General features: G+C 39.3%; 1 protein-coding gene across 7 annotated transcripts in view; it reads left to right on the forward strand.

The window, feature by feature from the left end:
* Positions 1 to 14,242, forward strand: part of ATE1 (arginyltransferase 1) — a 154,448-nt gene that overhangs the window by 105,311 nt on the left and 34,895 nt on the right. For all 7 annotated transcript variants that reach the window (XM_043475259.1, XM_043475263.1, XM_043475262.1 and 4 more), the window contains one exon: positions 10,303 to 10,423. In XM_043475259.1, coding sequence (XP_043331194.1) covers positions 10,303 to 10,423 — 121 coding nt within the window. The remainder of the gene's footprint in view (positions 1 to 10,302; positions 10,424 to 14,242) is intronic.

A 14,242-nucleotide genomic window follows, 5' to 3' on the forward strand; every position in this document is an offset into this window, starting at 1 on the left:
TATTCTTGAGAGTGAAATCTCATAAAGATCTTTACTTCAGGACCAGAGTTCAAAGGAAAGTTGGTTTGGTTTTAATTTGAAAACTGTAAAAACAAAATACCCTCGAAATGGCAGGGTGTGAATTGGTAACTTCAATTTTATTGCAATCGGCCAGGCCCATCCCCAGATGTTTCCAGTTAAAAGTCAAGAATGCTAACTTGGGTGAATGTCATATGAAAGCATTTCTTTACTATTCTGATATTTTTCTACGAAAAATAACAGTCTCAAATCCTTTAACTTTAATGAAAGAAATAACTTCTCATTTGCATGTTTTTTAAACTCATACAAAGACACGTGTAATATTCAAAGAGAATTTTTATGTCATATGTAGTCCCGAATGCTTGGGGTTCACATATATCCTTTAAAAATACCCCTCAAAAAAAAAAAAGATTTTTGAAAGAGATTAAAGCCCTTTTAGAAATTAAAATCATGTGCTTCTGGATTAATTATAGTCAAGAAGTGGACCTGCTAACATTGTGAATTTGTTTTAAAAGGAGTATTTAGTAATTTCATTGCTTTCTTCAGGATTGTTACAGGGAATTTTCCATTTATAATGTAAATAATGTTTTCCTTTTATTTTTGATCAATTGTGCTTTCAGTTGTAAGAAGTATATCTATACGAATCTAGATAGGATGAGATAAAAGAAACCAGAATGTAATTTGAAAGCCATGTGTTTCATAATATTTCTCAGGATAATACCAGGTTACAGTAAGATCCATTCATGAACTTGAAAGTTGCTTTGAACACATTCTGTATTAAAAAGAAAGATACCTACTGGTAATAAATGTGAATTTATGGAAATTGGCGTTTGTTCAGAGAGAAGATGGAGTTATTCTTTATGACTAACCTGATGTTAACATTTTGAATGTAAAGCAAAATGTGCATTTATTTTTGAAGCTTCCCAACCTATAGCCACAGGACCGCGTACTGTCTGTAGAGCTAAAATAGTTCTTTGTAATTTCATTTTCCATTTGGTGCAGTTTCAACAGACATGTGTTTGGGAACTCAAGGGCATACATGGTCTATGTAGGTCTTAGGTCTGCCCACACTTGCTGTGGTGTCTTGATTTTTCTTTCCAAACATGGTGCTACTCAGATTTTAAGACTCTGCAGAGGAGACAGCCCCCTTCTGAGGAGTCTTGGGAGAAAGCTGCTGGTTTTACCTTTGTGCTCCAAGCACTTGTTGCTTGTAGTCCTTGGTGCTCTTCTCAGAGGTGTGGCCTGTGCTGCGCTCCTCTGGCTGCGTCTTGCTGCTTCCACAGCGTCTCGCGCCCCCCCCCCCCGCCGCCCTTACGTTCACCACTCGTGAAAGGCATTGGGGCACAGCTGCCTCCTTTTCCCCAGCAGATGGTGCCTCACTGGGCTTATTTCACCTCACCATCCTCCATGCTGAGCAGAGTCCCTGTGCCTATTGGACTCTTGGGATTTTTACGGTTTTTTTGAAGTTATTTTGAAAGTACTTTAAAGATGTGTTGAATATTTTTAAATTTAGGTATAGGAAGAGAATGAGAATCAAGGGTCTAGCTCAGAGTTCATCATGCCCATTTAATGGTCTTCGGTTTTTCTCTGTGTAATAGAAATTATGTCCATCTTCATTACTTTTTAAGTCATTATAAGATTTAACTCATGATACGCAGTATCGTGATGAGGGCTGTGTTCCTAACAAACACAGGAAGGACTCATTATTACTGTTATTGTCCTTATCAACCAAAGTGACGCTGCTCAGCTCTGAGCCGAGAAAGAGGCCTTTCCCCAAGCAAGTCACACTTCCCCCTCCTTTTCTTAATAGGAAGCTTAATATGAAAAGCTGTATGTTTCTTTAAAGGAGAGTGTATGCCAGTGAAATAAGGAAAAATATTTTGAGGGAAAAAAAACACAAATTGACTTGAACTAGTAGTTTCTAGCCTTCTTGAGTGAGGCAAGGGCTTCCCAGGCGGCGCTAGTGGTAAAGAACCTGCCTGCCAGTGCAGGAGACATAAGAGATACAAGTTTGATCCCTGGGTCAGGAAGATCTCCTGGAGAAGGGCATGGCAATCCACTCCAGTATTCTTGCCTGGAGAGTCTGCATGGACAGAGGAGCCTGGTGGGAAATGGTCCATGAGATTGCAAAGAGTCAGACACAACCGAAGTGACTTAGCACGCATGCATTTCTTACATACCCTGTCATGGTAACGTTCTCATACTTTTTTCTTTTTTATGTTTTTGCACCTTTAGTATTTTCCCAAAGGTTGAGAACTAGTCATAAACAGTGACAGTGTGGTGGAGGTGCATCATAAATACAAATTCAGCAAATACTGATTGATTTGTGTGTGCCACACGAAATGTACAAGAGTGTGTTAAAAAAAAAAGCACTTGCTGTATTTAGAGAAAGGAAGAGGGAAGGGCCGGGCAATACGTTCTGGGTTCGTTGTTCATCCTGCTGTCATTGCAGCAGGTTTGGGGATATGTCTGTGAACAAATCAGACTGAAACCCCTGACGCGTCATTCTAGCCAGGAGTTTCTGTAGATACAGTAAAGAAACTGAACAAGAATGTTGGAAGTCCTAGGGAAGAAAAACAGGAGAAGGGGATAGGTGAGGTTCACTGAGAAGATGACAACTTAGCAAAACCTTAAAGTGGGTGACAGACTTAGCCACAGGAATACCCGTAGGACCAGAAGAGAGGACAGTCAGTGAGCAGCCCTGAAGTGTTCCAGGATCAGCAGGGAAACCTGTGTGGGCAGGGCAGAGTGATGGAGGAGGAGGACAGTGGTAGAAGACAGGCCAGGAAGGTAACGAGGGCCGCGTCACATAGGGCTGCCTCGGCTGTGTCCTGGGTTTAGTCTGTACTCTGCCTCCAATAGGGAGGATGGGAATGCAAACAAATACTCTGTTTTAAAATGGATTGCCTTGGATACACACTGCTATATTTAAATGGATAGCCAGCCAGGACCTTCTGTACAGTGCAGGGAGCTCTGCTTACGGGTATGTGGCAGCCTTCATGGGAGGGGAGCTTGGGGGAGAATGGATATATGGATATGTATGTCTGAGTCCCTTTGAGGTCCACCTGAAACCGTCACAGTGGTGTTCATCGGCCAAGTGGGTCAGTCGCCCGGTTGTGTCCAGCTCTTTGCAACCCCGTGGACTGCAGCACGCCAGGCCTCCATGTCCTTCACCGTCTCCCAGAGTTTGCCCAGGTTCATGTTCATTGCACTGGTGATGCCGTTCAGCCATCTCATCCTCTGATGCCCTTTTCTCCTTCTGCCCTCGATCTTCCCCAGCATCAGGGACTTTTCTAGTTTAGTTCAGTTCAGTTGCTCTGTCATGTCCGACTCTTTGCGATCCCATGACTGCCGCACGCCAGGCCTCCCTGTCCATCACCAACTCCTGGAGTTTATGCAAACTCATGTCCATTGAGTTGGTGGTGCCATCTCGCCATCTCATCCTCTGTCACCCCCTTCTCCCACCTTCAGTCTTTCCCAGTATCACAGGGTCTTTTCCAATGAGTCAGCTCTTCGCACCAGGTGGCCAGAGTATTGGAGTTTCAGCTTCAGCATCAGTCCTTCCAGTGAATATTCACGACTGATTTCCTTTAGGATGGACTGGTTGGATCTCCTTGCTGTCCAGAGGACTTTCAGGAATCTTCTCCAACACCACAGTTCGAAGGCATCAATTCTTTGGCATTCTGCCTCTATAGTTCAGCTTTCACAACCATACACGACCACTAGGAAGACCACAGCCTTGACTATATGGACCTTTGTCGGCAGAGTAATGTCTCTGCTTGTCAACACACTGTCTAGGTTTGCCATCGCTTTCTTGCCAAGAAGTAATCAATTGTCTTCTGATTTCATGGCTGTAGTCATCGTCCACAGTGATCTTGGAGCCCAAGAAGAGGAAGTTTGTCACCACTTCCACCCTTCCCCCTTCTATTTTCCATGCAGTAATGGGGTCGGATGCCATGATCTTAGGTTTTTTAATATTTAATCTTAAGCCGGCTCTTTCATTCTCCTTCAGCATCATCAAGTGGCTCTTTTCAGCCTCATTGGCCGTATTCCAGTATAAAATAAAAACTTTAAAAATAAAATAAAATATTGTCAGTAGATTTTGTGGTTGCTGGGACTTTTGGGGAGAGAAAATGGAGAGCAGCTGCCAGTGGGTACAGGACTTTTTTTTGGAATGATGAAAATATTATGGAATTAGCTGGTGGTGGGGGCTTCCCTGGTGGCTCAGATGGTAAAGAATCTGCTTGCAATGTGGGAGACCTGGGTTCGATCCCTGGGTTGGGAAGATCCCCTGGAGGAGGGCATGGCAACCCACTTCGGTATTCTTGCCTGGAGAATCCCTATGAATAGAGCAGCCTGGTGGGCTACAGTCCATGGGGTTGTAAAGAGTCAGACACGGTGAAGCGACCAAGCACATAGCACAGTGATTGCACAACCTTAGGGATATTCTAAAAACTACACTTTAAAAGGGTAGATTTTATGGCTTGTGAATTACATATCAGTAAAAATCCTGATATAAATTAAGTAAAAAAATTGTCAGGGCTTACTGGAACCATGTTTTTGTTTTTTGCTTCTCTTCCAACTAATTAATGTAACCGCTGCCTTTGAAAATTCAGATTTCTAACTATACCTTAACTGAGGGAAAAATCTCGTGTTATTGGCTGTGTTTTCATTAGAAGTTAAAGGATGTTAATCTCTTAAAACATCTTTACTGAAGTTGTTAATGATTGTGAAATCAAAATTTTCTAAATACTCACACCTTTTATATGCTCTTTAGCTTACCCGTGTTCACTATTATTCAGTAAGATATGATAAATGCTTTTAACCTCTTGCTATCAAGGGAATGTAATTTTTAGGCCAAAATTCTGACTATTATATTTCACTAAACTAAGATATTTGACATAGAATTTATTTTGTGATTCTTTAATAGTGTAGCAGATAAAATATTCCTCAAATTATGGTCTAGAGCATGGAAGTATAAAGAATCTCCATTCATTCCATTAACCAAAAGCCCAAAATTGTGTGCTGTCCTCTTCCAGAAGAAGCAATTATTTTTAATAGAAATGGATCAAGAAATGTTTTTCCCCCTTGTGTTTTAGATTTAACTTTGGCATTTCCTCGAATTTTGATCTGTGACAACCTAGTAAAGTTGATTGAAATATTATGACTGTATTTTAATTTTTTCTTTTTCCCAGGGGGGAGCTGTAGTATAATTTGTGTTTTTACAAATAGTCTATGTAGTCTTCTTTAAAGAAAATAAAATCATTGAATACCCCAGTTGTACTTCGAGTAGAATCTTCACTCTCCTATGGCAGCTCCAGTCGTAGGGGCACCTTGTTTGTTTGCTTTCTAGTTCTAAAACAGTGCCAGTTTGTAAACAGCTCCAGAAGTTGTAACAGGTGGTGAAGTTATAAATCACAGAGTTTGCTGAACTTATTTCTCTTTGAGGACTTTGGAATGGGTAATTACCCTTCACCAGAAGTGTTTAATAAAGAAAAACATGCATTTCCTCATCTGTGTTGAGGCTTTTTAGCAGACAGCTTTTGCCTTTTCCAGGCTTCTTGTCTTGAACTGCATCATCCTCTCCTATAACTTTTGCTCTTAGAGACCCTTGCTTGGTAAGATTTCATGTGGTGCTGTCCTTGTTGAATGGGGTTTTGTGAGGGGAGGAGTAGGAGTAGGGAGAAATCTTGAGTTTGTCTTATAACATGTAGATCAAACTGAAAGGGTGTTCTAAACAATTGTAAGATAAGCCCTGTCAGACCAATTACATTTTCAAAATTTTGAGTACTTTAGAAAATTGGTGGTAACTCAGATTTCTTCTTATTTACAGAAAGTCAGCACCCTAGGAGAAGATTAATCTGCTTTTGCCTCCTTGTTCCATTATGAATGAATGTACTTAGAGGTTGATTAAATATTTTTCCTTCTGACCACGGGGAAGTATGTCCAAATCCTTAAGTAATTGCATTCTTAATACAAACCTTTTTCATTTTCTTACACTAGCTGGAAAGTCAGGGCAGCTTTCAAGCCTCTCCGTTTTCCATGTGTGATGGCAACTTTAGATTGAACTGCAAGCAGTTTGGTCAGGTAACTCTCTACCAGCTAAGTTTAGAAAGTGTAACAGTTCAGAGTGGTTTATTTCATAAAATTCTTTGCACTCTTTGATGGCTTGAGACAATATTTGAAACACTGAAATAAGCCTATACTTAGGAGAAAAATAATGTTTTTACCTAATCTAAAATTTTTACTTTAAATGATCAGAAGTTACAATGTATACATTTATGTTTTTTTCAGTGAGATAACATGATTATTTAAAGAGTTAAAAATAAAATATCTTTTATAAGCAAGTGTTGCCTTAAAAGAACATTGTAAAAATTTAGGAACTTTGGACAGTTGTGACTGATCACACTTAATACATTCTTATGTGTGCTTTATCTTTCTCCAGGTCGGTAACTCCCAGTAGATTGTGAATTATCTAGAGATGGGCTAATTTGTTCATCTTTTTGTGCCCAGCATCTGGTGCCTGTCACAAAATCAGGAGTCGTTTAGCGTTCATTGACTGAATATTTTTTATCGTCAGCATCATTGTTAAATCTAGGCACTGGGTTCAGGTGGCCGCTATTGAATCAGTATATCTGCATGGAATATGTCTGTTTTTGTCTTAAAGACTCACAGTTGATGGCTGGTTTCCCCCCAGAATTTGATCTGTGCATCTTAGTCAGTCAGCATTTAGTTTTGCCTTAAATTAGAAAATGGTGTCATTTGTATATTTTGGGCTTCTTTTTTTCTTGTTTTTTTTTAACTTAGAATGCTATATTTTCCTCTTACTAGGAATTCTCTTGGGATTCTCTTCTTATATATTGTGTGATCACAACAGACAAGATATACCATCCATTTTTGTTAGTTTCCTTATTCATATTGGTGGTCTTTTGTACTAAACAGAATCCTAGAATAATTAAGCAAAAAGAACCAGGAAATTGTGCAAATGAAGAACAGTAAGGGGGGTTATCTCTACCAGATATTATGTTAAAATATAATATAGAACTTTAACATTTAAAACTATATGGCACTGGTATATGAGGACACAGACAGAAGTATAACAAAATAAGTAGAAAGTCCAGAAAGAGATTTAAATATAATTGGAAATTTAGTAAGTTATCAAAGACATTTTAAATTCTAAATCATCAGGGAAAATGAGAATTGTTTAAAAAATGCTCTTGAAGCCACTTGGTAAACATCTGAAAGAAATTAGGTTGAATCCTTGTCTTCTGTCTTCACCAGAATAACTTCTAGGTGGAGCATAAATGTAAATGTAAAATTGTAAAACCATAAAAATATTAGAGAAAAACCATGAAAATGTTTTTATAGTCTTGGAGTGATAGTGGCCTTTTTATTTATATTATAAAACCCAGATGCCATTAAAAAAAAATGATACTTTTGACCATTTACCAGATTTCTACATGACAGAAGAGCATAGTACACACAGTCAAAAAGACAAATGTGGAAAATACAACATAGTTTACAAATTAAGGGTTAATTTTCTTAATATATAAAAAGTTTTTCAATTACTAGCACCATAAATCTAACAACAAAATGAGCCAGCTTTATAGAAAGGGAAATACCAATTCCTTTAAATATGTGGAATGATTCATAATGCAAATTAAAACCACAGTGAAATGCCACTTCTCAGATTGGCAGATATGGAAAGTTTCAGTAGTACACTGTTGATAAGGATATGGGGAAATTAGCACTTGCATGCATACCATTGCTGATGGAAGTATAAATCAACACAACTTCTGTGGGAAATAGTTTTGTGCTATAAAACTTAAAACCCTTACACCCAGCAATTCCAGTTCTAGGAATTTATCCTGGACATATGCAGAGATACAAGAATATTTATTTTATCCCAAATGGTTATGCCACTTTAAACCAACAGTATTCAAGTTCTAGATGGCCAAGAACTTTGTCAGAGCTCGGTCTTCTAAGTATTGTGGGAATTGTGGAGAGCCACTGCAGTGGGGATTCAGCGGTATCTTAGTGTAGTTTTGAGTTGCATTTCTGGTAACTGATGTTAGGTTTCTTAGACATTCATATATCTTTGGTAAAATTTTTAAGTCTTTTTGACTTTTAAAAAACTTGGATTGTTCTTATTAATGACTTGTTAAATTCTTTATATGTTTTGGATACAAATATGTTATCTAATACAAGTTTTGTTAATATTTTCCCCAATCTTTGGCTTGCCTATTTATTAATAAGTTTTTGAAGATAGTATAATTTTGATGCAGTCCAATTCATCAGTTTTTTCTTTTATACTTATTGCTTTTTGTGTTCTAAGGAATCTTTGTGTACGCCAAAGTCAAGAAAAGTTAATCCTTTTTAAAAAAATTTCTTTAGCTTGTATGTTTAGCTCCACTCTACCGCCAATAGATTCTGAAAATAGCCTGTAACCAAAAAGGGGACGGGGCGGGCGGGCAGCTCTAGGACCACTGCTGTAGACGGCTGTGTAGTGTCCACATTCGTTCACGTAGACAGCGCTGCCTCATACTGTCCCTCTCCACAAGAAAATTGTCTGTGAATTGGTGGGGAGAATGGCATTACTTTTGATAAGGTAGGTATCAATAGAATAACTGGCTTTACTATACTTCCTAAGTATATCATTAATTCATTTCTAAATAATCCCGTGTTATGAGTTTTAATATCAGGTGAGTGTGTCCACCTGGACCTGCCCTGTCTGGGTGACCTTTACTGCTCTGAGGCAGTAAGGCATCAGCAATGCTGTGAAGACTGCGGGAAGATCAGAGTCAGCGACCTGAGTCTGGTCTTCATACTGTCTGCCTTCTGTCCTAGCCAGCAAGCATTCCCATTTCATTTAGAATAAAGTCTAGAACATGATTTCTGAAGCTGATCCATGACCTACCTTTCTATTTCTGCAGCGCTCTGCTGTTTCCTGTTTCCCAGCGTTATATTTGTTTATGCTGTAATCTTCATCTAGATTGTTCTCATTCCTTTTCAGCCTGTCCCACACTTAGCCAGTGAAACTAAGTCCCCATTAAAACTCAATATCCTTCTTGAATTCTCTTCCACAATCTCAAAAGCAGTAATTAATCTGTTTGTGTACATTTTATGTATAATCTCTCCATTATCTTACAGACTGCTGAATGTTTTGAATGCTGGGAGGGCGTGGTGTCCATTTTAGGTCTAAGTTATAGAGCACCTCTCTGACTCAAAGCTGTAACAGTGCTCCACCCTGAAACAGCAGTGTTCTTTGTCATGAGGTTTGCACTAGGTAGTGTTTTTCAGACTCTGAGCTTGTGACCCATTTGCTGTTTATGAAAGCAGTTTTGCTGGTTAAATGGTCCAAGAGCATCATTTTTTTAAAAAATGAAATGGAATAGAAAATAGAGGATTACATAACATGGGTAAGCATTGTATAGTAAAAGATTTGTTCCTATTAATAGTTTTATATTTTCATACAGGTTTACTAGGTTATAATGTAAATTGTATTTCTTACTATGGTCTGTAGTTAAAAAAAATGGAAAACCAATGTTTAGATTTAACCTCTATGGTGAATTTTGAATGTTAAAGTTTAGAGAAGAAATGTTTGGAATTTTAATTGACTTTAATATTTCTGAAAATTTTAACTGAATGATTTCACGTAATTTGTACTATTCTCTGTTAAGTGGCTACCAAATTACCCTTAGAGGAGTGATTTTTTTTTCCTTTAGTATCTGTTATATAGTCTATTTATCAGTCTAGATTGCTGATGGAAGTGTGTTGACCAGGCAGTACTTTTTAGTGCATTAGAATGGAATCAATATTATCAGCTGAGCTTACGAATTTAAGAATTCTGACTAAGGGTAGTGAAATGCCACTCTGGAAAATAAATTTATTTCATGTATAAATCATAATGCTCTCAAATACAAAATTTCATTTATTAACTAACACTTGTGTCCACTTGAATTTGGAAGTGGGTATTCTTAGCAGTCAGCTCAGCAGGAATCATATTATGTATTTATCCCAAAAGAAAGTAGAAATTCCGATCTTCTAAGTCAACACAGGCATCCCAAAGGGTGATACATGAGTTTGAGAGCCTTTGAATCAAATGTGCATTCTTGAGCTAGGAAAACAGTTACTAATAGGGTTGTTTAGTGTTTACAGTAAAGCTGTTCCTGGTTGACTTCATTTAAACTTGTGATTAATACCTTCCCTGGAATTCTGGAGCCTTGCAGCTAGGAAGTCACTGTGTTAGTGATGTCGGTGCCTTTTTTCTTCACTTCTCTTTAGGGTCAGTACAGACCGTCGGATTTGCTGTGTCCTGAGACATATGTTTGGGTCCCCATTGAGCAGTGCCTGCCCTCACTTGAGAAATCCAAGTACTGCCGTTTCAACCAGGACCCGGAAGCAGGTATGTCTGAAGCGGAGCCCAGCCAGAAATCACTGGCTCTGTTTCGGAGTCCGCATGTGTGACTGTGGCCCTTGACAGGGTCCAGTGACTTTCGATATAAACATTACAGAGAGTGTGTGAGTGCTTGTGCACAGACGTGTGTGTTTCTAAAACAAGAGACGCTGCGTGTGCGTACATACACAAAGCAGTCACACACTCACAGTCACGGTTCTGCAAAGAAATGCGGAAGCCGCCTGTGCTTGTGCTACTTGCTGACCCAGCTTCTTCCATTTGGTTGGTTTTCACACGCTTTGAGGGCTGACACCATTATCCATTACTTTGACCACTATCACAGTGCGTACGAATTGTTCACTGGATTATTTAGCCAGTGTCAAGAAGATAGAAGTATTGACCAGTTGGACTGAATATAGTTGTGGGATGGTTTCACAGGGGCCCAGGCGGCTGCAATGGGTTTTGTGATGACACTTTCTTGACTTCTTGCCATCTCTGGTGCTGCTTCGTTTCTGTCATTTCTTCTTACTCCTGCCCAGAATAACCCCAGCCATATTTTATCTCTTAATACTCTCCTTTGGATATTGTGTAGTGGTAGCAGATAAAGTCACTGAGAGTACAGCCCGGGAGCCAGGCTTCCTGCTTTCTCACCTAACTCCATCATCAGCTGGTAAACTGGGTATTCTTCAACAATTTCATCATCTCTCTGGCCCCAGATTCCTAGCCTTAACAATCAAGATGATAATAAGACCTTTCATATTGGACTGTAATAAGGATTAAAACAGTCACATTGAGAACAAAACCCCCCTCTTGTGTTGGTGATTGTTAGGCCAATTAACATACCTCATCCTGTGTATGCCACAAGCTTCTGCGTTTGCCTTTCTTTGCCCTGAAGCCTCTCTCGGAGAAAAGACATGGAGGTCTGTTCACGTCCCTGTCATCTGAGTACCACCTCCCGTTTACAGCAATTCTCCTCCCCACAGCCCTCCCCACCCTCCCTGTGTTCATTGTGGTCGTGATGCTCTTGTGCTCTGTGATGGGTCCATTCAGTTGCCGTGTGTCTCTTCCCCCAGACTGAAGTTCCCAGATATTTCAGTGTGTGCTTCGTTGACCTTTCTGTCAACATAGCCCACCAGAGGAGATGCCCTGTGCTTACTTCTTAAAAATATGCACATGTTCCCACTAGCCACCTGTGGTCTAGTCTAAGTTTAGGGGAAAAGAAGGAGAGAGAAATGGAGAGGTCAGGGGAAAAGAAGAAAGTAATTGGATGAATTAAATATGAAGACAGAGGACAAGGAAAGAAATGCAGTCTTTTTTCCCCCCATATATTAGGTTTCATTAAAAAAAAAAGATTTATGTACCCGTGTATTTTGTTAACTTCTGGAAAAAACTGTTATGAATTCAAGAGTGGGCGCTTACACATGACGATACGTTAGAATCCAATGAAGAACAGCTAGAGGGACCCATTTGCTAGGCACCCTATGGTTAACTCCAGGTTTTTTAGATGTTTAGTTTCGTGGAGCAACCAAAGCTTTGTAGTTCCTTCAGCTTAAATTACTGATCAGAATTTCGTTCTAAGTTCTGCCTCATTGATGAAATAGATTTGTTGCTTAAAAACAAATGAATTTGTCGATTAGCTTTGGAGTCAGGCTCAAAATAAAAGGCAGTAGTATTTTAGAGGAAAGCATATACAGTTGACCCTTGAACAACCCGGGGGCAGGCACCAGCCCTCCACCCAGTTGAAAATCCATATATAATTTAGACTTGGTCCTTTCTATCTGCATTCTTGGATTTAACCAAGACACATTTAACGACAATTTAACCAATTGTGTTGTACTTCATTATTGAAAAAATTCTGAGTATACATGGACTCAAGAAGTTCAAACCCATGTTGTTCGAAGTCAACTGTACTTAACCACTCTATCCCCTTATAAAAAATTTTTCCCTTTATCTTTTCTCAAGGGCAGGTCAGAGCCAGTCCCTGTGGTGAAAATTGCTGACCATGTTAGTGCATTGTTTCATGTTTACATGTAAAAATTTGTCTATAAATTCCTTCCAACTGAATAATAATATCATCTTAAATTGGTTCTGACTCCCAAGTTCATGACACAACTTCACCTTCCCTTTTTCTCTCTTGATCTATTCTAAAGACTGCTTCTCTTCTTACATGTCCTTGGGAGATTAAAGCAGTCAGCAAGCTGTCCCTGGTTTATAAAATTGAAAAGGTGACTGAATGATTTCTGTGTACTGAATGGACAATAAAATATAATGATTCATTCATGTCAGTATATTTTGAATTCATTTTCCAAAGTAAGCACCGATGAGCATTTCATGGCAAAGAAAATTTGAAGTCTCATGTATGCGGGTTTGTCACGTGATGTGTACTACACCCTGGTGAGTGAGGAGCATACAGCATGTTCCTTTCCTGTAATCTAAGCTCCATTTCTGTGGTAGTAGCTTCAGCTCTTAATATCCACTCTTTAGATTCATTCGCAAAAGTCAGAAGAGTTAATTTCTTTGATAATAGTGCTTCAAAGAAAATGAAGATCCTTTTCCATATGCCGAATCTTTGGAACTTTCTGAAGAACACCGTATAGTTTTATCAGTATTGAATATCACAGTCCAGACACTATTTGAAATCAGACTTATAACCTGTGGTTTTAGGAAATTAAAATGCAGTTACATGCTGGAATGTATTGAGCATGCTGTGAAACATGGTCATTTGAGATTTAAATGGCAATCTGTGAAAAACTGCTCTCTCCTCTGGGGCCAGCTTTACTTTTACATGACCCAAACCTTGACTCAGAAAATACAGAGCTTAATATGGGCAATATTGTTAGTCGGCGTGGTGCTTTTTTCACTAAAATCTTGTTCCTCCTTTCAGCTGTTTCAGTAAAGTTCTCTGCGAAAGGCACAGTTGATCACCATGGCTGTCTGTGAGACAGTCTTTGGCTACAAGTGCATCATTGGTTACTTGCAAGAAAAATTACATTTCCCTAACTCTGAATTGCTGACAATATCTGGAAATTCTGTTCTTCCCTGCCCTCAACCCACCCTCCTCCAATCCTGCACATTTTGGGGATTTGGGTTCTTTGGTTATTTGCTCTGCTAAGAAGCCTGTACATTGATAAAAACCTATTGTATTCACTGCTTTACAGTACCATGGGGGGAGGGGCTGGCAAAGTAAAGTAACTTGGAAAATTTTAAAGAGATTCTTTTGTTCATAAATAGATCTCTGTCTCGTCTAAACAAGGGATTTCCAAAGTTCCTCAAAAGATTTTTTTTTTTTTTTTTATAGTGGAGTGCAGTTTATTACGCCGGCGGGCCCAAGGCAGAGTCTCCTCTTAGCCAAGGACCCCGACCAGCATTTGTGAAAATCTTTTATACCCCATGTGTCCAAACCCACTACCCCAATTCCCTTGAGACTTACATAAACAAAGGAAGGGTAAATACAACTACAATAACCCCATCATTCACATGTTATGTGTTCAAACAGTCAATAATCAATAAGCCCGCAGTTACATTCCAAATAGTTAATAACTGATAAGCCTGTGCTTACATTCTGATAGATAGTGTCCGGAGGCAGGGGTGATTAGTGTCTGTTTTCTCGTCTTCAAGGTTCCCCTGCCCAGAGCGGGGTCTTATCCTTCCATTGTCATTCCCACAGGCGCTAAGCACAGAGTTCAGAGTCCACTGGAGAGGTGGCCGCGCACGATCAGCACAGACAGGCCTGAGATGGAGTCCAGGCCGTATGAATTCCTTCTTCATTCCCCTCTCTTGATGCTCTTAGTTTCCATAACGAGCATCATTTATTGAGATATATTGTAT

Source organism: Cervus canadensis, chromosome 8 (genome assembly GCF_019320065.1).
Source record: "Cervus canadensis isolate Bull #8, Minnesota chromosome 8, ASM1932006v1, whole genome shotgun sequence".
Taxonomy (NCBI): Eukaryota; Metazoa; Chordata; class Mammalia; order Artiodactyla; family Cervidae; genus Cervus; species Cervus canadensis.